We start from the raw sequence: 23,618 nt of genomic DNA on the forward strand, positions 1-23,618 counted from the left end.
GACCCTCTGCCAAAAGCCAGGGTACTGAATGCTGCAATCCAGACTCAAATATGCTGTAACATGAAATGTATCTGCAGCAAAAATGCCTCTATCAACCTACCTGTCTGCCTGTCTTTCCATCTATCCATCCATTGTATTTGTACACTTCTCATACAACTTAGTGCAGCTTTCCCCAACCAGTTGTAGTCCAATAATATCTGGAGGGCACTAGGTAGGGGAAGGCTGATTTAGTGAATCCTTCAAATAATTTAAACAGGGGCAAGGAGGGGGAACCTGTCAAAATGCAGCAAAAGTTCTTCTTTTAAATCCCCAACAAGGAACAATAGAGCAGGTGCCATTCTATGCTACCCAATGACCTTCCTAGGACAAATTAATTTCACAGATACCCTTTTATATGCGTCCAAGGTAAATAACACCGCTTTAATACTGTTGGGACTAGCAGGGAGAGGCATTTGATAACCTTTGGCAGCAACGAATGCTGATGCATGTTATTCCCAAAGACATTGTTTCATCATCACTTTAAGAATCACTTTACATCTCTTTGGCTGACGACCACAACAGAAATGGGTGCAGAGGTGTGAAATCACATCATCAAAACAAGAGACCCCTTTTTGTTACTATGGAAAAGTGAGTTGTACAATATTCCTTATCCACCCACCAATCCAAGTCAAACTGTATCATGAATGTGCTGCACAGGAGGCCTCAACAGCTGGCCTATTTAGTTCAGTATAATCTACACACACCAGCTTTTGCCATTGTGGCACCTCCAGATGTGCTGGCTGGTGCTGATGGGAGTTGCTATTCAAAACATCTGGAGGGGACCAGGTTGGCAGAGGCTGGTCTACACTGACTGGCAGTGGCTCTCTAGGAGTCTTTCCCAGCCATGCCTGGAGATGCCAAGGGCTAAATGCAACACATATGCTCTTATCTCTGAGCTGTGGACCGTCCTCAGATGTGAAGGGATGCATGGCATAGGGAGTTTCCAATCACTGACGCATCACTACAGAGGGCGATGGCTTCCTTTCTGAGACGCTTATTTGAAGGTCACAATCTACTTAACCACCTGAAGGACTGAGTCAGAGCCATGTCACTCAAAAGCATTAACAGATCTGAAGGCTCCCTCTTTCACCTTCCGAGCACCTCCACTGAGGCTTTCCAGCGTTGCAGTTCCCTCCTACAATCCTCCAGTGACCGGGTCAGCTCTTCACATTCCTGCCTCTCTTCCTGCAGCCGCTGTTTTGCTGCCTGCGCTTCCTGCTGGCAGTCAGCGAGCTGCTTCTTGACAGTTCCCAGGGCATCCTGGCAAGACTCCAGCTGCACACGCAACTCCTGTTCATTAAAAAAAAAAGAGGGAGCAAGCAGGAAACCCCTTCCACATCATACAACACGATATGCACGGGGGGGGGGGGGATACCCCATTTAACAGGTGGGCAAGTGCTGTGATCAACACCTTCACTGACGCTGAGGAGCTGAGTCTCTATAGCCAGGGAAGCCAGATTTTGTAAATAAATAGAGAAATCTGTGGTTTGGGTAAACCCAAAATGTGCAGAAGAGGCATTGCATTCATATCTCTGAAAGCTGGTTTCCCGAGCTCCATCATTTGGCTATGCTGCCTGCATGCACGAGGGATATGGACACTAAGAGCCAGTGCAAAAGGGTGTTGCAGCTGTTCCCCTGACAAAGGCTAGGATGTGGGGGGGGGCGGGGTTCCTGTGGCAGCAGGTGCACTAAGAGCTCCAGGGGATGGTGGAAAGAGCACCAATTTCTCTTGGTGAAATCCAGCAAGGTTGGGGCAGTGTGGGTGAAGCAGCAAAAGTGCCAGATTTGGTGCACCTGCACAGCACCAACCTCACTGTCTCGCCCCTCCCAGTAAGCAGCAGCAGTAGTGACACTGCAGCTGGGGGGCTATTGTTGCAGCGCCTCCTGGTTTCAACACTCTGTGAAATTTACAGTCTTATACATATTTTGAAATAACTGTAAGGTAGAAGCATTTGATGACTGTATCACTGTACTCTCTCTCTCTCTCTCTCTCTCTCTCTCTAGGATTTGTAACTGTAAACTCAGGCTATCCAAACCTGCTCATGCTGCTGTGATTTCTGGATAGCAGCACGAACTGCTTGCAGTGCTGCATTCTGAAGTGATGAAGGGTGTGCCCGGGATGGTGATACCCGCCGGCGGTGGGGAGAGCTGGAGCGCAGAGGGGAGGTCTGCCATAGGGTGTCTTCCTCTGACGAGGTTCTTGTACTTTCCAAGGAACCGAGTCCTGTGCTCTTGGATTCAGACAAAGCCAGCTAGGAGGAGGGTTGAGAAGAAGTGAATGCCAGTCAAATCCATCACAAGTTATTATACCGTAATGAGACTGGGGTTGAACTAAGTGGGTTCCCCACATCCCCCACCCTAACTCTGTGAGACTATGGTTGTAAGAAGAGACTGCTAAAGGGGCCTGGCAGATTCCATCACAGGTCTATGAGATTTAGTGGGTCTGGATCGGGCTAGAAGTTTGTGTCTATGCGTAGAGACTTTACATTTGGGGTAAGTTAACACTGCTGGCAGCCACCAATGATGGAAAACAAACTTAGCTCAAGTTCAAAATAGCTGTAGACTGCCTACCACTGATGCATGTCCAGAAGCCCAATGGAGGATGGTGAGTACCACCAACAAATAGTGGTGGTGAGAGAGAAAGCAGATGGTGTTCTATAGGTTTCTCTCTCACTATAGCACCCTTTAATTTCAGCTGGGCTTGTGTAAGAACTTCCTAGTGAATCGAGCATCAATTTCTACTCAAGTTAGATGTCTACCATCAAATTACACAGAGTGAGTCAGAGTCATCTTGTGAATGTATATATAGCAATTTAACTGGATTACAGGGTAGGTAAAAGTTTCGCACACCTTTGTGATGCTGTTCAAGCTATGTTGCAAATATTCGATTTCTTCTTTCAGGTCCTTCACCTCTTCTAGATCTCCAGTCTTACTGGCCTCCTAGTGTTCAAAGATAAGCAGTTTCTCAGAAATGGACATGGGGAAAGGGCACAGAAAGTATGAGAAGGCAGGTGTGTGTGGAAGTGCAAGCCAGTGTGTATGTATGAGGCCATGCATTTTTGTGAGGATGTATATGTCGGTAAGGCTATGTGTGTTTGCCTGAGAGAGTGACAGAAAGGGGGGTTTATGGGTACGTATACCAATTTCTGAATGTCCATTTTTAGGGCAGAGATGGTCTTCTCTTTCTTTGCATTCTGTTCTTTAAGTTTATCTCCTAACGTGGTCAACTCTGCAATCCTGTAAGACACAAACCAGACATAGGTGGCAGATTGATCAGGAGTGAAAACATATGACCTCAAAAGACTCAATTCTTCATACTCTTGGGATCATTAAGCCACCAATTCACACATCACATTAAAAAGATACATGGTCAGAGGCTGACAACAATTTTTAAGAGCTGAAAGTAGCTTCAGAAAGGCTTCCCTTCCCACTATGTATTGTCCTGGACAAGTTCACACAAAGACTGGGAGAAAGCAGATTCAGCAAGAGGTCTTGGGTTGATGGAGAGAACAGTCAATAAGAATCCAGATGGTGTGGAGCCAATTCAAGATCAAGAACCAATGGAGAACAAGAGCTGTCAGATTTACAGTCCTATAGTACCCCCCAGATATCCCAGAGAGCAGACATTGTTTTCCAATAGTTCCTAGGTCCCAGTTTGCCTTTACACCCTCTCTGGACCAGGCTATTCCTTACAGGCTCTGTCCCACTCCCCGAGGAACAGAGAGCCTCAAAGAGTAGTCCTCTGGGCTAGAACCAAGCACTTCATTGCCTCTCTATTACTTCTTGCCAGTGGTATTGGTTGCAACTGAGAACTGCAACTGAGAACTGGGAAGTGTGAAGCCTTTGTTCCTGAGGGAGCTAGTCCCTTTGAGAATCCAGCTTGGGGACTACTGTCTCCAAGGAACCCACCTTACAGGGGATGCTGCCTCAAAATGCTCCTTGCTATTCAACTTGGGCACCACCATGCCAGCTTGCATCAATGGCTCTCCTGACCTGGCTGCCAGCTCTTCCTTTGTTTCAGTGCCCTGGTCACTGCTCACAGTTGAGACTGTGACATGCAAATATGTTTCTTTGTTTTGCCCCAATGCCACCTCTGGGTTACTGGAAGCAAACGCTGGGTATGCATAGACATCACAGAGAGTGCCCCCTCCATTAAAAGTGCTTTCCATTCTAAGAGAGCCAGTGTGGTGTAGTGGTTAGAGTGTTGGATTAGGACCTGAGGGACTAATAATATAAGAGGAGCCCTGCTGGATCAGACCAATGGCACATCCAGTCCAGCATCCTGTTATCACAGTGGCCAACCAGTTGCCCATGCAAAGCCCGTAAGTAGGACAGGAATGCAACAGCACTCTGCCCACCTGCGATTCCCAGCAACTGACAGTGGAGGTAGAACACAGCCATTGTGATTTAGTAGCTGTTAATAGCCTTGTCCTCCGTGAATTTGTCCAATCCTCTTTTAAAGTTGGTGGTCATCACAAGTTCCATAGTTTAACTACATGCCGTGTGAAGGAAGTGCAAATCCCTACTCAGCCATGAAGAGCACTGGACAACCTTGGGCTAGTCACCGTCTCTCAGCCTAACCTACTTCACAGGGTGGTTGTTGTCAGGGTTAAATGGAGAGGGAGACAAGTGTGTACGCCACCTTGAGGTTTTCAGAGGAAAGGTGGAATATAAATGCACCTTTGATAACAGCAGTAACAACACATTATTGTGTCATGATTCACGGACCCAGAGAGATGGGCTGTGTCTAATAGGTCATACTCAGGGTGGACGCACTGAAATCCATTGACTTGACTTGACTAACAAGCCCATTGCAATCAGTCGGTTGATTCTGCTGGATATAAAGGTAAAGGTAAAGGACCCTTGATAGTTAAAACAAAACAAATTCCTTCCAGTAGCACCTTAAAGACCAACTAAGTCAGTTCTTGGTATGAGCTTTCGTGTGCATGCACACTTCTTCAGATACACTGAAACAGAAGTTACCAGACCCTTCTATATAGTGAGAAGGTGGGGAGGGGTATTACTCAGAAGGGTGGTGGGAATGGGTGATTGGCAGATAGCTGTGATGAGCCTGTTGACGACTCTTAACGACTGCAATAGGTCTTACAGGAAAAAGCAAGGGGTGAAAAGGTGCTTCTGTTTCAGTGTATCTGAAGAAGTGTGCATGCACACGAAAGCTCATACCAAGAACTGACTTAGTTGGTCTTTAAGGTGCTACTGGAAGGAATTTGTTTTGTTTTGACTATGGCAGACCAACACGGCTACCTATCTGTAACCTTGACAGTTAAGTCCATTATCGAATGATTCTGGGGTTGCGGCACTCATCTCGCTTTACTGACCGAGGGAGCCGACATTTGTCCACAGACAGTTTTTCCGGGTCATGTGGCCAGCATGACTAAGCCGCTTCTGGCGAAACCAGAGCAGCGCACGGAAACACCGTTTACCTTCCCGCCGGAGCAGTACCTATTTATCTACTTGCACTTTGACGTGCTTTCAAACTGCTAGGTTGGCAGGAGCAGGGACCGAACAACAAGAGCTCACCCAATCGTGGGGATTCAAACCACCGACCTTCTGACTGGCAAGCCCAAGGCTCAGTGGTTTACACCACAGCACCACCCACGCTGGATATAGCAACGGGCAAACTTTTACCCCACTTTAAAAGTGTGTGCCCCAAAGGCCAGAGGCACCTGCGAATGCTCTTCTAACCTGGAGTTCAATTCAGCTTTCTCTCCATCCCACTGGCTCTGCAGCTGGATCATCTCCCGGACTTTCTCCCGAAGCTGCTTCTCCAGCAAACAGGTGGAGCTGCTTTCCGAGAGGCGCAGGTTGGAATCCAAGTTGAGGCAGGCGGTCTGGAGGCGGCGGGCAGCTCTTGCCATGTCGGTCCCTGCCTCAGTGAGACCTCTGGTAATGAGGGAGTAAAAATCTTTTCTCATTCAGCATTCACACATTTTGTCTCTGGCAAGGCCAGCTGAGAGCCAGAAGTTCCAGTTGAAAGCCAGGATGGGTTCTATTTAGGGTTAGGCCGTAGGGGCATGGTTTTCAGATATAATAACAACGTAAGAAGAACCTGCTGGATCAGGTCAATGCTCCGTCTAGTCCAGCATCCTGTTCTTGCAGTGGCCAATCAGGTGCCTGCAGGAAACCTGCAAGCAGAACCCAGGCACAATGATGGCTCCCACATCAAATGGGGGCGCCTTTTGTGTGGTCGCGCGCAGCCCCCTGGATCCCAGTGTGACTCCTGGTAGTTTGGGCTGACTTCATCCTCCCAGGCTGGATACCTGGAGGTCTCCGCCTACCTCGGCCAATCGCTCAATCCTGCCTGGGGAGGTGTTGCCAGGGGATTGGCCAGGTAAGGAGAGGGGCCGTCTTGCCCACACAACAGAAGGTGAAGTTTACCTGCGAAGCAGCAGTTGGCTCCAGAGCTTCTCCCACCCTCCCCTCCCTCAGTTAAGTCTTCTTTGCAGATTAACCTCTTCTCCACAGGTATACAGGTGTTGTTACGTCAGGGTCGGAAAGGAATTTTCCTGCATTGGCAGGTTTTGCCTTTCCCGTAGCAGAACGTCACAACTTTGGCAGTTTCAGGGCTTGGGCGGAATCCTTTAGTCTATCTTCCTAAATGGAGGGGAGCGTGAAGTGGTGACCCACACCCCCCTTGTGGCAGTGATATCAGGGTTCCCCGTTAAAGGGGTCTTGAGGGGAGGCATTGGCCATACGCTCAGAGGTTGTCATTGCTCTCCCGTCCAACGGCAGTGAAATGGGGGGCGGGCTCTCTGCTTGAACATATGTTCTCCAGAGCCAGTCCAAGCCCCACACATTCTGGATAACCCTGAAGTCTCTCAGATCCCCGGCTGGGGACTGGGAAGGATAAATGCCCAATGCCTGAGCCTGAAACTTAATAAAGTTGCGGCCAGTTTTAATCTCATAGCACATTGTCTTGAGTCATTATTCCACGTGGGGGTCACCTGGGGTTGGGGGGGGCTCCGCCTATCCACGCAATACTCTGCTATGGTTTCCAGCAACTGGGGTATATTTTGCCCCTCCCCAAATGCTTCGCATTGGCGTTTTTGGAGCTGATGACACTCAATATTTTTAAACAACAAGGTCCCCCTACGAAGGCATCAACAGCACGGGCAAATCTTTCAGGCATTTTCTAGAGCCCTCAGGGTCCCTCTTGTAGCAGTGCTGCTACATTGAGGGAGAACCCACCTCTCCATGGTTGTGCGGAGCTCTGCAAAGTTGCCACGGAGTGTGGCGGCTTGACGCCACAGCAGCAGGATCCCACTGTGTTCGCTGCTTAAATAGGAACTGTAACTCTGCAAAGGATGACGGAGAGAAGAGGATACGGACATGTCACCGGTCCCAGCACTTCAACATTTTATTAACTGAGAGCTGCAGAAAGTTACCTCCCTCCGACCCCCATTTGTATTACTCGCTACACTAAACCATCTTCCAAAATCTGTTCAAGGTCCTATATGAGTAAGGCATGGGAAACAGAATGTTTTTGCCCCTGCTGCAGGCAAGTAGAAGGCTTACAGAAGATACAATTTAAATTTACCTACAACTCACTAGGTGAGTTGTAAATTTACCTACAACTCACTAGATTGCTTTCCTGGCACTTCTTCTTTTGCAAGCTGCGATGGACGTTTGGAAAAGTAAGGCAGAAAATGTTAAATAAATAAATAACTTGCAACTAACCTTCAGTTTCTAATAAATAGTACTTTCAAGCCAGGCAGGGATACTGCTGCGTCATCCCCGAAACACACAACAAAACTGTTAAAATGCAAACCAGGAACTCGACGAAATGCTTCCTCTCCAAGGTTGTAGAGAGGCTGGCATCAACTCTGGCTGAGCAAATAAGAGCTCTGAGCTCAGAACTTGGCCAACGTATATATGAGCTAATATTTTGCTGCACACATGAGTATGTCTCAGTGCTTGTAAAAGAAATCTATACATACAGATTATTGTTCTGCAGTCCACATAAATAAATAAATAACACCACCAAAGGCTTTGCTGTTTAGAACTGGAGTTTTCAAGGTTTCCTATTGGATCCAGACTCCTTCTCACAGAGGAGCTCTTTCATAATACTGGAAGAGCTCCAGCAATGCCTTGGTGGTCTCCGCTCCATAGAAGGGTAATCCAACAGCAATTCTAACTAGAGCACTACTACATCTGGTTAATAGGGTATGGAAACACTAAAGCAGTGGCAAATATGACATGATAGAAGTGTCACTGGGTTAAAAATGCCAACAGCCCGTTATGGAATCAGAATGGCCAAGATCGCTCTGTTTGTTCTGAGAGAGGGGCAGTCAAAGAAAGAGAGTCAGAGAGAGACAAATGGCTTCTCAATCAGGACAGATCATATTCAGGGAGAACCTAGAAGAACAAAAAGCAGGCCAATGGAGGGGGAGACTCTCCAAAGATATATAGACAGAGAATCAGTGAATTGTAGCAAAATATTCAACGTTAGCGGGATGAAGCTGCTAAGATGAATGAAACAATGCCAACAGAGCAGAGAGCCAAGAAGTACAACTGACTCCAGTGTAACAATTCTCACTTCAACACTAATAGTCCATGTTGACCCAACAAGAAAAGTGATGGGTGAAGGCCAAGTATTACATATTTTGGTACACCGCTTGTTTACAGCCGGCATTTACAAGCAAGATAATTATGAAGATTGGGAATAATTTATCTTTGAAGCAGCAGAGTCAAGGACAACTTGGCCAAGAGGGTTTTACTGTGAGTGTTGGAACACTCCCCATTTTTTCTGGTGGCCAGGAACATCAGCGTAGTGATGTGGCATTAACCTTCTAGCAGCATAGGAGATATCATGAAATTTCAGGTGGAAGAAAGAATTCTGGATTTGTTCCTGTGCAGGAGTTTCAGCGCCATTAACCTAAGTAAGAGCCAAACAAGGGAGGATGGCAAAGAAAAAGGAAACCACAAAGGTGCTAGCATAAGACAGAAGGATTAGGAAATGGTGCTATTTGTGTTTGCAGTGATGCTAAGGCATAAGGTTTTGTTTAGTCGGCTATACTGAGCATGAGCTGTGTGCTGCAGCTTATTTGGATGAGGATGCAGAAGGACAGAGCAAGGTGACATCAAGCCAGCATGGGCCTATTGGTGGGACCAGCAGAGTGGCTTCACCGATGGACCCACACATATCCCTGAAAGCAATGGCTGGGGCAGATTCCAGATAGTGAACAGTGTGGCAAGGTTACAATAAACTGTACTCTACGCATTCGGAAACAAACCCAAGGCAAAACTGTTGATACATGACAACAATTCTGAATTCACTAACCCTGTACAATGTTCGGTGCCCCTCAGTCTTGTAGATAAAACTCTTTAGCAGTTGGCCTGTGTCCTCTTCGAGAGGAGAGATGCTTATTCATTGAACCAAAACACACACTGCCTTTGCTAACTAGGAACTCTGCATTTTGCCAAATACAAATACTCTGCCAAACCCAAGCTGGATTTACAACGCATAATAAATTCAAAAATGCAGCGTCCACAACCAACATTTATTTTCTAGAGAGTTTATTTTGATCTGGGTTTTTTTTTATGAGATAGAAAAGAGGGGACAGTAAGAGAAGAGGGAAAAGGAGCTCCCCCCCCCCAAGAAGGAGTAGGGGCCAAACTATAAATGATTTTTATGCAAGCAACTAGCAATAGAATTGTTTGTTTTTAAGGTAAACAGCGGGGGCTGGGGGCTGGGCTTGAACACAGCGGGGGCTGTGGGTGGTGGGTGGGAGAGTGGGATTGAACTCTTTGCCAACACTGTAGTCCTGAGCCAGATCAGTTGCTCCTTCAATACATAACATGTTATATAGGCATTCAGAGGAAAGCTCCCATTGCCAACAACAGGACTGCAAGGAAAGAGGGAATATGGGCTATGGCACTCCCCAAATGACTGGAACTGGAGAAATACAGTTGTACCTCGGAAGTCGAATGGAATCCATTCCGGAAGTCTGTTCGACTTCCAAAATGTTTGAAAACCAAGGCGCGGCTTCCGATTGGCTGCCAGAAGCTCCTGCAGCCAATCGGAAGCCGCAGAAGCCGCATTGGACATTTGAGGTTCCAAAGAACATTCACAAACTGGAACACCAACTTCCAGGTTTGTGGCGTTCGGAAGCCAAAACGTTTGAGTCGCAAGGCGTTCGTCAACCAAGGCATGGGTGTAGTAATTTTAGCGCCTGCTAAAAACATTCCTGTTTAGACAAGCCTACCTAGATGCTTAGAGAATGGAGGTAATTTTAATCACAAGCCTACCTAGATGCTTAGAAAATGGAGGTAATTTTAATCAGTTTTAGTATTTTAACTTTTGTCTGCTTTAAAATAGGGCTGTACATTTTTCTTGATTTTCTTATCTTTTTGTAAACCGCTTTGAGGGTTTTTTAAAAAATAAAATATCAAAATAATAAAACAGCAGCCTGGAGGGACCATGAGCTGAACCAGTGAAGGTACTGAAGATGAAACAGCGATAGTTGACTCTGAATTTTCTGGTCTCGGCAGGAGTGCTGATCCTATGAACAGCCAACCCAACAAGATGCTGAGTTGAGCAAAGAATTGGTACAAAAAAACTCCCAGTGCCAAATCTGCTACAGGTGTATAGTACAATGGTGCAACATGAAGAAAATGGATTTCTAATCATTATGTTGCCTGGCATTTCAAAAAGCAACCAATAGGATATGTTGTACCTCCCTGCCCTTGTGCCACTGGGACTCCTTCTGTTCACTCCTCAGCCTGTGCACTTCAGCGGTTGCCCTCTCCAACTCCCCTGCTAGTCTTTGTTTTGAGGAGTTCATCTGGTCCAGCTGTTCCCGAAGAAGAGTATTCATCTGGGAAAGACTGGTGCTCCTAAGACAAAAAATTAGAAAGCCAAGGACAGTGTTTTCCTCCACAATCACAATATGGCACACTAGTTCTTTTGAATCCAAGAATTCCTCTATGTCTTTATGCATATCAAACCACATTAGTCACAACAAAGGCTTTGTACTAAATAATAAAAAAAATGGTGGGTTTTGAGCAAGTCCCACCCTTTGGGACAAGACCTGCCCTTATTTGTATGACATCAGGCATAGGGCAGGGAGGTAAAGGTTGCCCATAATGGCCTCATGGGCGAATGGGGAAGCCCAGTGAGCTGGAGGTTCCCCACCCCAGCTTAGGATAAAAGGAATGGAATATGAATATGACACACCTAAAATATTGTTCATGATTTGCAGTAATAGATTCAGGGATGCTGCTACCATCAAATGAAAGTTCAATGACATACAGTTGTACACTTCAAATGGAACATTAATTTATACCATTCCTATGGATAAAATACCATGACCACAATTTAAAGAAATAGTCACCAGTGGGGGACCTCTAGCATACAAGTCTAATTATGCCCAGCATGGCTCCCAGGTGAGGCAAGGCCATTTCCTACAAACCATGGCCACCTGCCCCACACCTGGCATCCTGTGGCATCAGATGTGGGGCAGGATACAGTTGTCTATCAGGAGCTTAAAGGAACTCTTGATGGTGCTTTCAAAAGCAGGGATCTCTGCCGGCGCTGAGCAGTTGCAGCAAACCTCTTTGAAGGTGTTCTCTCTGTCTCAACCAGCTGACTGGTGATGAAAGTGTGTCTTCAAAGGAGGCCACCATAACCACTGATCAGCTGATCACTGAAGAGCAGTATTGCCAGTATACAAATGTACCATATAAACAAACCCCCTGAAGCAAATGGCAACCTCACCTCTGCTGCTCCTCTTCCAGGTGGATGAGAGTGCTCTCCAGCTCTGTATTGTGGTCATGCTCAAAGCGGAGTAAATGCGACTCCGTTGAGTCTAACCTCATCTGCGCCTAGAAAGATGAAGGATTGTGCATCAATATTAAAGTAGCGCACAGAATGAATGGCTGGCAGGAACTATAGAAATACGCATGTCCTTACATATATGTTGTACAGCACAGAATCTGTTTAAGGCAATAGGAGACTTTCTCAGAATCCCGAAACTGCTTTTTAAAAATAAATATTTGGATTTGGGAGGTCTGTGATTGGGAGAAAAGTTAGGCAGCATTAAAGACAGCCATTTCCTAAACCCTCAGAAATAAAACAGGTTCTGGGCAGGGTTTTTTCATAGACGTGGGAGAGGTATTCATCCCACATAGCTCTGTATTTCTTCACATGACACTATCATGTCATAAGAATTCCTAGAGCCTAGTTCCTTCAGCTAAACTCTTCTCATGGGTAGTAAAAAAAAATGTGAAGTGAAAGAATATGATGGCAACAGGCTAGATGTGGATAGGAAGACTTTCTATCCTTTTTTCCACACCAGCATGTCATGTTCCCTTGCCCTGGTCACCTTTGTCCTGAACTACAAAAGCCCCAAATGTGGTAACCTTTCATTGCAGGGAAGTTGCTTCCACTACATGATCATTTTGGTTGCCCCTTTCTGCACCTTCTCCTGCTCAAATTGCACTGTGAGGCATTAGGGATCTCTAGTTAAAGCGCGGTGATAATTGCCTTTTAAGAACCGCTCCGTGTTTAGGCTTCTCACATATAATTGTAGTCATGCATAGGTTCCCCTCTGTGAATTATAATCCCCTCTAAACCCCACAGGCTTTAGCCTTATATAATATTATTACTCTGTTGTGAAAAAGGCTTTGTACCCAGAACGTCCTTCATAAAATAAAAGTACTCCACTGGTTGCCTATATGGCCCGTACTTTACACACACAAAACACCACCAAACTGGACATTCAGAAAACCAGTGGGAGTCTTTAAATGATATGAACTACACAAAGATTACTTGTACCATGCATGTCATTAGGCTAGGCTGTCTGCCAAGCGCTTGCTCCAATTAAAGGTGCATGGCGTGAGGGGACAGTGATCTACAAATTGCCCACAGTGCTAACAGTCAGGCTGCCACATGCTTCATCACGATCATTTATAGCATGAGAAAAGCCATGCGCACCATCTGTTTCTGATGCTCACACTCGGAGGTTTTCTCCAGCAGTTGTTGCTCCAGCTCCCCACATCTTTTCTTGTACTGCAGCATCTACGCCAGGGAATAGAAGCAGCAAGGCACTGCTATGAAACCATCACATCAGCGCAAGAATTTATGCTTGCTGCATGGAATTTCCCCCATGTGTCCCCTCCCCAAATTTGCATCAGAGGGTTACGGGGTAGGGGTGGGGGTAGGGGACTGTCAAAATAGATTTAGAGGGGTGTAGGTTGGAGAAAAGAAAAAGAGGAAAGTCCCATTGCATTGTAGGGGGTTGGAGCAGATGAACCTTGAGGTCCCTTCCAATTCTGCAATGCCATGATTCTAAGTGTCTATCCTTGTGCTGACAGGATGGTTCCTTAGCACTGCACTGGGTACAAGCCTTAGGTAAAGAGAATTAAAAGAGAAGACAAGAGAGAACAAAGGAAGGAACCAGCAGCCCAGGTGAAGCTACTTACCGGGAATAAAAGAGGCACGAAGAATGAAAGATTGATCCACAAGGCCAATTTATCCAACAACTTTAACAGGTCTTCAACAAATTCTAAAGAGACTTCTGAAAACTTACTTGGACTACTACCATGACATCTGATGGAGGTTGGTGAGTAATAAAACACAGACTATGATAAGAGCCAGACCAAGAGAACCAGAAGTATGCAGTCACATACAGTATTAAATTCCACTACAGCAATGCACAAGATATCAACTTTGCCAATCTGTAGTCTAACACCACCCCCAAACTTTATCCTATGCAAGCAATTGTTAAAGAATGTAACAAGTTCTGCCCCCATTGACTGGCATTGTTGACCAGAAGATCAAGTATTTTTTTAAAAAAAACCCAACAAAACCCATAAAACTTTACACCAGGACAGAAGCTGATACTTACTGTAGGGAACATGCATCACACAGTTGATGTATTCAAGCTCCTCAGACTGCATGCACAAATAAAAGTTGAAATGGGGGAAATGTACCTTCATTACCTTGGGATGTGCCATGTACAACCTCCCGTCACCTGTTGCCCACTCAGAAGTTCTGCGTTCATTTCTCTTCCACTGCAACAGTACACCTGGAGAACATCTATTCTCCCCATGTGCTTGTTCTGGTGGCAAAAGTATAATTCTTTGGGCCATATTCTATGTGCAAAATGGATCCCACACAGGTGGTTGTTCTAAACCCTATTTCTCTTCAGCTGGGATCTGCTTACAGCATGGATCTCGTAAAGACCTTTTCTCTGTCTGAAGCTTGATATATAAAGATGGAGGAAGAATTTGAGTGTGTCCTGGCACCATTTTAATCTCTGTCAAGACAGGCCAGACCTATAACCAGAACATTTTTTTTGAGAGAGAAGCAGCCATACATGACTACCCCAGTGGTCAGCAAGGAAGGAAGCATCTGTACTTAAAGTAAATTTGAAGGAAGCAGAATACAGATTCTTAGGAGTATCAGCTGGGAAATGGAGGACGAGCATCTGAGGAAATGGAATCTGTAGTAAATAAGCTTGAGGTAAATTCCTCTTGTGGGGAAGGGTCAGGGGAATGGTAGCATTAAAACAGATACCATGAATAAATGCACTTTCTGCAAGCTGTCAACAGGCACCTAGCGCAGGTGAGGGAAACCAAGGTTGGCAGGGACATAGATGGCAGCGACACTGGGAAAGAGCCTAGCTTGTGTGAACACCTGAATAAGGCTGGAAGCATGGCTGCTAACAAGAAGCAAGGAATGACTGTGGTTGCCAAAGCAGCTAGGGATGGGGAGGAGAGAGGGGCCCAAAGAAAGAAGGCTATTCCAGCTGCACCATCTTGGGGGGGGAGGCAATATGTCTGCCTGATTATCAGGACCAAAGGGGCCCTTTAAACCAGGGGTAGGGATTTTTTTGAGTACAAGGGTTGCATCCCCTTGAGATAGACCTTCTGGGGCCACATGGCAGTGGTAGGCATGCAAAAATGGGCGTGGCAAGTCACAAAATGGGTGGAGCAACAGATGTGACTCTTACCTTTTTCTAGTTGTCTGCATTCTTGTCATACATATGCAGATGTTTTCTCCTCCTGCCCCCACCCTCTCTGACCTCAGTCCAGACAAGCAAGAGGCCACACGCCTGTTAAGTAAAAGCACTCCAGAAGGGCGTGTAGCAGAGCCAGTGAAGAGTATAGTCTGGATAGAGAGAGTGTGGCCTCGGAAGAGTCTTAAGGGACATGGAACTCTGCCTGCACCCCTGTTTAAAAAATACCCAAAGCTCCCCCCCCCCCAGAGCTTTGGACAAATCAAGGGAAGGACTTCTTAAGAACCTAAGATGCTGTCTAATGCTATGTTTGCCAATGGATCCACATGGAAACAACTGAAACTGCTGGTTGGTGGGGGCTTCTTTCTTCTTGTAGTCTCATAAAAAAAGCCTGGTGTGCTGTTCTCATCACCTGTGAGTACTGGTCCCTACAGAACGCATGGAACAGAAAATGCTAGGCAGGTACAAGGAGCATGCTTTCTAAATCAAAAAGACAGGACCAACAAACCTAATGGAGAACTTCTGCAGCAAGCCCCACTGCTGAGTCTTTATGGAATCCGTCTGTGAGACCCCACCATCTTCCCATTAATGAAAGGTAGTGCCTGTTCAAGGTAATGCCACCCACCTTGTTCTGCATCTTCTGCACTAGCTGAGCCTGGCGCTGCTGCCCATCCTGGTAGGCTTGCAGCTTGCGCTTGTATGCCTTCTCATCCTCTTTGAACTGCTGTCTCATCTGCAGGAACATTGTGCTTCCTTCCTCCTCTCCTCGGAGCTCCAGCTACAAAAGCAAACACCCTCCCTGATCCAAATGGCAGAGCAAGGGTCAGGAGCAGAACAGCAAGGAACCAATGCCTGGCTCCTTAGATGTCATACAAGAGCAATGTGGCAGGATGCAACCAAATGAATGGAAAATAAATAAATCTGTGTTTGAAAATGAACTCTAGCTTTGCAGAATTCAGGGTTTCCAGCATGGCTCCCAGCTGTTCCTGGACCTCTGGACAACAGAAACTTCCTTTCTCTGAAATACACATTCAACATCCCAAATACTCAAAACATTCATGCCTACATTTCCCAAATGTAATGAGAATTCATGCAAATATGAATTACTGAATTTGCATGATCTTTCTCTCTTCCTTTCAGACTGTAATGCGGCTGAAATCCTGCAGTTTCAAATTGGCTAAGGCTGGTTACAAATTTAGATCTTTGGCAGGGGGAGGTTGAACAGGAGGAAGAGACTTACGGAGAAGCTGAAAGGTCAGTGTACCTAACAAGAACACTACTAAAGGCCTTAAGGGAAGGAAATATAGTGGTGATAGGCACAGAATCTTTCTGTAGACACTGCCTGCTCATTTTGTAGAGTCTCTTGACATCTAAAGGGCGATAAAACAAGCTTTGAAAAAAATGAAACTTGAGACTGTTACAGCACAATCCTATGCATATTTCCTGAAAAGTCAGTCTCACTGAGTTCAGTGAGACTTATGCCCAGGTAAATGTTTACAGGATAGCAGCCTTAAGCTGCAACACTAAACAGACGTACAGGAGATTAAGTCCCACTAGACACACTGGAACTAAATTATAAACATGCATAGGATTATTCAGGTCAAATAGTGCCCTAGATACTAGGTCTCACACAATCCTGCACTTTGCACTACATGCAGAAATACACCTGCTCGAATATATTTATGAGTTGGTAGTTAGAACCTCAAAGCAAATGGTGGCAAAAGCTTCCTCATGGAACTCAAATGCAGCTCATTCTTCTGCCTAGCAAAATTTACGACGACTACAGCAGGGGTGGGGAACCTCAGGTCTGGGGGCGACATGTCACCCTCCAGGACTCTGTGCGACCCTCAGGACTCTTCCAGGCCACACACCCTTTGTAGACTCCCAATTTCCCATGGCACATCCTTCACTGGCCCTGCCCTGCACCCCCCTTGACTGTTTTTGCTTGGCTGGACTGTGTTCTTGAACTCCGGCAATGCCTCTTACTTGCCTAGATGGAGGACAGAGAAGGGAGGGTGTGTGGGTTTGCATAAGACTAGCCTACTATATACAGGTAAAATTTACATTTGTTTCTCCACCCACTTGTTCCTCTGAACCCACCCACCACTGACCCACAGCCCACAGAAGGCGACTCAGGATGAAATGTGGCGCTTGGTCAGAAAAAGGTTCTCCATCCCTGCCCTACATGAATCAAGACCTCACCCATTCATTCCGCTTCTTTCGGCCTCCCAAATAGCATTCATTCCATTGTTCCCATTCAGCAAAAAGAAGCAGCTGGGGGCAGGGCAGCGGTCCCAGTCTGTTGGAACAGCTTTTCGGAGGGCTTGATGCTGAGTCAGGCCTGGATCTCCGTGCCTGTCATGTGGACTGGAGGCAGGGATTGTTTGGACTTATAATTATTTATGCTCCTCTGGATGGGAACCTTTGTCTAGCCAAGAATGTGCCCTATGTTCTCCAGGCAGCAAACCAAGCACCAGTTTCTCCCGGGGAAGGGGCCACAACAGCTAAGCACCATGACCACCTGCAACTGCATACTCCAGAAAGCAGCAGTGTGTGAAAACAGGGCCAACATCCTGTCCGCTCTAGCACGCCTGAGGAGATACCAATGGACTGTGTCTGCGCACCATAATCCCCCAACATTTGCACACTAGAATGTGATTCCTGGCAATTTTCCTTCAAAGGGTCGCTGCTGCAGCAGAATGCTAGATGGTTGGTTGGGTTTAAAAGCAGCTGCTCTGCCATTCTGTTTCCGAGTCTACTTTCACACAAATAAACACTTTGAAAACATATTAGCTACATCTGAGTAATGAAGACATACTGGCCAAACATTATGCTTACGTTAACCTTTCATTCTTAGGTATAGTGTGCTTAAGCTACTGTAGTATGGGAAAGACAACCTAGCAGTCTAGTTTATCTATTAAGGCCTCTTCCTCATTATTTCGATTTATTTCATAGGTGCTCCTCAACTACTTACAACATAACATATTATTACAGTACTGTATTCTACTTTCAGCTGGAGAATGACGCTGAACCAGATGGTACTTGGGCTGACTTGAATTCAGGAGCCACTATCTTATAAAAGGGGTGTGCAACTTCATAGAAAATGGGAGGGGTGCTTCCAGCCTTCAAAAAACATAGGCCACTGCAAAGAAATAAGGTTCTTTTGCTAGAAGCTCATCTTTTCCTGATTGAATGTCTTTCTTACGAAATTCTGCCTGGGTGCTCCTAAGGTTTACACGAGCCCAAAACACCACAAAGCCTAGATGCTCAATGATAGATATATTTTTCAATCTTTTCATATCCAAGTCTCACCTTTCACCCCAAACTGTAATATTAGACCCACTTTATTTATTTTTTTAATCCTTCTCTCATGTGGTCATCGTGTATGACTATCTATGTGTGTTTTGATTTGGAAGCAGCTCTCAGCGACTTCAAAATGGAGCCAAACTGATAACCATTTGCGAAGAATACAGCGAGGTGCTTCAATAGTCCTATATACAGCCTGACTTTTGCGATGTAGCCCACAGATTCTGAATGCCCTTCCTTCTTTAAAACTGCTCTTGCTAGGTCTCAAGATATGTTTATGGCATTGAAGGGCAGGACTACAAGGAGTAAAGCAAACTGTAACCTACTATGTAAGTTCTTGTGGGAGACCAGCCAAATGAAACAATGGAACCAATGTCCATAAGCTGTATATTGTAATGTCACAGGACCTGCCCAGGACATGGGGAAGTGTGCATGACCAAGAGTCATGGCAATGTAAGGTTTATCTGAACTTATGAGTAAGCCCTCCATCTTAATTCTCTCTGTGTTGCCAGTCAATATGTCCTCAGCTGCCAATCTACACCAGCTGCAACAGAGAATGATGGATAATTGTTTTGTGACGGAGCTCTCAGCTGGATTTGTGTTTTTGCAAGATTGTTCCATACAAAAAGTAGCTTGTTTTTTTTAAGATGGGTTTCTTAAAATGTTGATCTTACCCTCTCACTAACGGCATGGTATTTGCTAGTCAGCTCATCCTTCTCCGCACGAGTTTGTGCCAACAGGTCCTCAAGGCGTGAGAGCTCCTTCTGCAACAAGCGGTTTTCTTCTTGCATATTGACTGCAGAGGCTGTTTCTGACAAAGCTGGAAACAGCAATAAAAGGAATAGGTTGGCTGCAGGTAGCAAGAAGGGACATATTTAATTCAGTTCACAGTGAAAGGTGAATCTACCAAATCCACACTTTTTGAAACACTATGGGAACACAACCATTCTAAATTTGCACTTATCTGAATTTTGCAATAGAGTTCTCCAACCAAGTGATGTTTTTACAAAAATATATTCATGTATAAAAATTGCTTGCAAAAATGTGCACATTAGTTAAAACTACCTATAAAAATGTGCTTGTTAAGAGAATGCACATGCAGATGCCTAAATGAATTTAAGATTAGAAAAATTAGAAACTGCGAGAACTAAAATTGACAGATAATTTCATTCCTAGTTCCAGGAAAGGCAACCTATGAACAGACTGAGGATGTTTACCCTACCAAGGTATATGGATTAACCCCTTAGTACAAAGCCTTGGGACTCAAAGCATAAGCACTTAAGTTGTCCAAAAGGGATGTATTAATACTAAGAACTGATTGCAAGCAAGTACTTGATACAAGATATCTGCCTTATTTATTTTGCTAAAGCATCTTCCAATAAAAGTTTAATGTTTTAACATGGCAAAGCACAGCATTCTTTCTCCCTTTTTAAGGGACAGGGCCCATTCTTTGAGCCAACCTATGAAAAGGAAGTACGAATGTTTCAAAAGAGTTCCAGGGACTAAAGACTGTTCTTTAGCAAGAGACACCTGCATTCATTATCTCCCTCTGTATGTTCCAGGGCTGCTTTCTAGTGTTGAAAACGGGTTCTGGGGCCAGATGATGTCTAGCCAAAAGTGTGGCCATGGGTTTACAAAGCTGTATGGAAAGCTGCCTTGAAAGGGCCTATTAATCACAGGCCGCAAGATAGCCATGCCCAATCGTTACAGGGATAATGATGATCTTCCATATGCGTACTGAGAAGCTTGGGCTAATTTTCCAGCTCGTGTCCAGGCACGTTGAGTGTTGCTTGGCAGGTTGCTTAATCTTTCTGATCCTCAAATGTAACATGACGGCAAACAACTTTATACTGTCTTCTGGAAGCCTGAGCTAAACTATCTCCCTCAGTCTTTGCTTGGTGGCTACGGCTGAGAATCTCTAAGGTTCAGGAACTCTTCCCAACTGTAATTTATTTATTTTTGTAATGAGAGAGAAATCCACAATGTCTTTTGGGGACATAAAAGAAAAGGGAAATCATCTGAAAGAAAGGATGTCCCTTGGACTTAGGACCATTGTTCTCCCCTTGCTATAGGCTAGGGTTGGCCAAGGACATTTTGCTGCTTGAGGCAGAACAGTAAATGCTCCCCAGCTGCAAAGTCAAGGTGCATGTACCCAAGAGCAAACCATTTGCTGCCCTTTCTATGTCTGCTGCCTCAGGCATTCCCCTCACTCTGCCCAATATTAGGACTGGCCCTGGTGATTGCTCTTTCCCCCTTCCATCTGGAAAGGCTACCTGCTCACAGTCAGAAACACAATATTGGATTCATTTACCATGAACAGAAGCTGCTAGTTTTACACAGTACTCTGAACGAGTCCAATGGACTGCTTTGCACGGAATGGAAGCGAGGAAAGGCTGTTACCACACGCACGGTGATAGTGGACTGAATTTTCTGTCAACTTCTTCCAAGGAGGAAGTCTTCAGAAACATCATTGAGCCAACACTGCGTGGTATGTGGGGATGTTAGGAGCTTCAAAGCCCCACCTCCTAATTTCCTGCATTTGTTCTTGCTTTGAAAATCCCACCCTCGGGATGTCTCTGCTCTATGTCTCTGCCAAAGTCCCAGACAGCACCTTGGGATGATGATGGCTCAGCCAGACTCTGTGTGATGATCTGTCGGATCCTAGCTGGGACAGTTGTGGGTTCAGCTCTCTCTCCTTCCCCTTGCACGGTCAATGCTTTGTCATCTTTGCTCGCTCTGGGATGCAGCACCGTATCCTCCAGTTTCTAAAATACACACAGAAGTTAAGCATTGGCTGGCAAGCTTGTAAGGTTTTATTTAGCCATTGCTGGGCCCTGGGAAGCGATTACCTCTTTATGATGGACTTTCTGAGATCAGCATAAAACTAAACTTAGGCCTAAGAATGGCTGTCACATAGCTAGAAACCTTTGAAGGTGTGGGGGGGGGGTGTAGAGAGAGACTGCTGTAAAAAAAATGTGATCTCTTTATATCTCATTGACATTTAGCGCATTTCAACAAGTTATAAACTCAATAAAAATAGAAAGGCAAGGATATCTACAAGGCTGGCCTATGTACACAGCTTCAGCTAAAACCAAAAATACAATGATACCAATCTTTTAAACTTATAAAGGTCCAGGAATTCAAATATCAGCACAAATTATTTCCCTCTCCTCACTCACTCTTCATGTACAAAGTTAGCATTTTCAAAATTGCTTATGCAATATAATACAATTCCCTACTTTGTGTCCTCACCTAGGTGAGTGCAAGTTAAGATTCTGCAAGGGTACACAGGATTACAAGGTCCTGAACTGTGTTGTTTTCAACATATTTCTAAAAGCTTTTTTGTGATAATAAATCCTGCTACATTAACTTCACTTTATCATATGTCTGTGGTAAACTTACATAAACCAATGATGTCGGTTACATGGCCAGAATTCATGTTATGAAATTCATGTCTAAGTTTCTGAAAACCATTATGAAATCTTATGCAGGTGAAGCATGCAAGGATAAAAGAGCATCAAAATTATGAAAGAGATAGAGCCACGATGCAAGATGAGCATAATAATTTTGTAGGAAATGAAGTAAGTGAAATGACATCAGGAATTACAACCCTACTCTTGGATCTTATGTTTTGTTGATGATGCTACTAGAACTGCTAGCACCATTTAAAACTAATACTGTAGTAAAGATACTGAGAATGGTATTCTGACACCCTATTTCCATCTGCAAAATGTTGGAGGGTATTTTTTTCTCATGGCTGATGCTATTCACAAATGTACAGTGCATGTAAATAATGGGTAGATCTGAGATCTGAACTTAATTTGTGCTAGAAGCCACCAGGGCTTACGCCTATTAGGTGGTTGTAAAGTTTGATTCTGAGGTGATTTTGAATTGTGTCGGGTGGGAACATCTTTACTTTTTTGTCCTTCTCACCCTGTTGTCAAACGCACACAGGTGGCTAATTCGCTTGTCTGCTTATCTTCTCAATGTTTTATTGCTGGGCCCAGTCATTACTGGGGCTCCCTTGTGCTCACGGAACAAGAAAGACATATTGCATGAAGATGTGAAGCATAATAATAAACAAAAAAACAGTTGTTGCCATGCCAACAGAGCTAAAACTTCGTACAGAAAATACAGCAACAATGCCCTCTATCGTCTGTACCTCATCAATTACGAACAAATCTCATTGAAATAAGGAGGCTGCTGCAATCTGCACTTCATTCCAAATCTTGTTTCCAATTGTATCTGAAAAGTACGGTGCTCCACTTCCCAGAATCCCCCCACAAAACACATACACTTGATGTTATAAAGATAAAGCCAGCAAAACCATCCTGTAAAATCTCTTGCTTATATTTTGACAAATGTCTCACAAAGTTCTTCATCATTTCTCCTCCCTCACTATTGGATCCTCTCCCCCCCTTTTTTTAAATGCAAGCCACTCACATGCACATCTCCATAATATTTTCAGTTGATCTCTCAGTAGGGGGAGATTTTTGGATCGTGTACAACTTCAGCCAGATCAAAATTAGTACTGTATCTCAAAAGTTAGATTCCTGTCTCCCATTGCAGAAAATGTGTGTGTGTGTGTGTGTGTGTGTGTGTGTGTGCACGCGCACGTGTGTTCCTGTATGCTTGAGACTGCATACATTATATTTTTCCTAAACTACTCAAGACTACAAGATGAGAAAGTGTATACATGTGGAAAACACATGAACATTAATACCAAAACCAACTGAAGTAAAAAGAAATGTACCAAGGGATACTGGGGCAGATGTGCCCTGAGTACTACTACTATAACCAAGTACAGTGGTACCTTGGTTCTCAAACACCTTGGTACTCAAACAACTTGGACCCAAACACTGCAAACCTGGAAGTTTGCGAACTTCTTTTTGGAAGTCGAACGTGCTCCGTTTTGAGTGTTATGCTTCCATTTTGAGTGCCACGCTTCCGTTTTGAGTGTTATGCTGAGGTCTGTCTGTTTTTGCTATTTATTTTGCGTTTTTGTTTTGCGGCTCTTTTTTGTTTTTGTGACTGTGTGGAACCCAATTTCAGCTACTGATTGATTGTGTGACTGCAGTACATTGCTTATTGCTTTCATTTTATGAACTAATGGTCTTGTGAGAAAGTAAAATTCATGTTAAATTCATGTTAAGTATGGAACGGATTGATCCATTTTGCATTACTTTCTATGGGAAAGTGCGCCTTGGTTTTGGAACACTTTGGTTTTGGGACGGACTTCCAGAATGGATTAAGTCTGAGAACCAAAGCACCACTGTGGATGCAGGAGAAATT

The 23,618-nt window shown here is 44.8% G+C and overlaps 1 protein-coding gene across 7 annotated transcripts in view; it reads right to left on the minus strand.

Moving 5' to 3' along the window:
• CROCC2 (ciliary rootlet coiled-coil, rootletin family member 2) overlaps window positions 1–23,618 on the minus strand; it is an 89,259-nt gene that overhangs the window by 60,598 nt on the left and 5,043 nt on the right. For 3 of the 7 annotated variants that reach the window (XM_081861476.1, XM_081861475.1, XM_081861479.1), the window contains exons 2-13: window positions 20,938–21,091; window positions 19,001–19,146; window positions 15,646–15,798; window positions 12,995–13,078; window positions 11,777–11,883; window positions 10,737–10,896; window positions 7,249–7,355; window positions 5,746–5,943; window positions 3,180–3,276; window positions 2,890–2,979; window positions 2,076–2,291; window positions 1,130–1,329 (exon numbers count right to left, since the gene is read on the minus strand). In XM_081861476.1, coding sequence (XP_081717602.1) covers window positions 1,130–1,329; window positions 2,076–2,291; window positions 2,890–2,979; window positions 3,180–3,276; window positions 5,746–5,943; window positions 7,249–7,355; window positions 10,737–10,896; window positions 11,777–11,883; window positions 12,995–13,078; window positions 15,646–15,798; window positions 19,001–19,146; window positions 20,938–21,091 — 1,712 coding nt within the window. The remainder of the gene's footprint in view (window positions 1–1,129; window positions 1,330–2,075; window positions 2,292–2,889; window positions 2,980–3,179; window positions 3,277–5,745; window positions 5,944–7,248; window positions 7,356–10,736; window positions 10,897–11,776; window positions 11,884–12,994; window positions 13,079–15,645; window positions 15,799–19,000; window positions 19,147–20,937; window positions 21,092–23,618) is intronic. The other 4 variants (XM_081861477.1, XM_081861480.1, XM_081861478.1 and 1 more) reach the window with 3 other exon arrangements.

Source organism: Podarcis erhardii (genome assembly GCF_964252035.2).
Source record: "Podarcis erhardii genome assembly, chromosome: 5".
Taxonomy (NCBI): domain Eukaryota; kingdom Metazoa; phylum Chordata; class Lepidosauria; order Squamata; family Lacertidae; genus Podarcis; species Podarcis erhardii.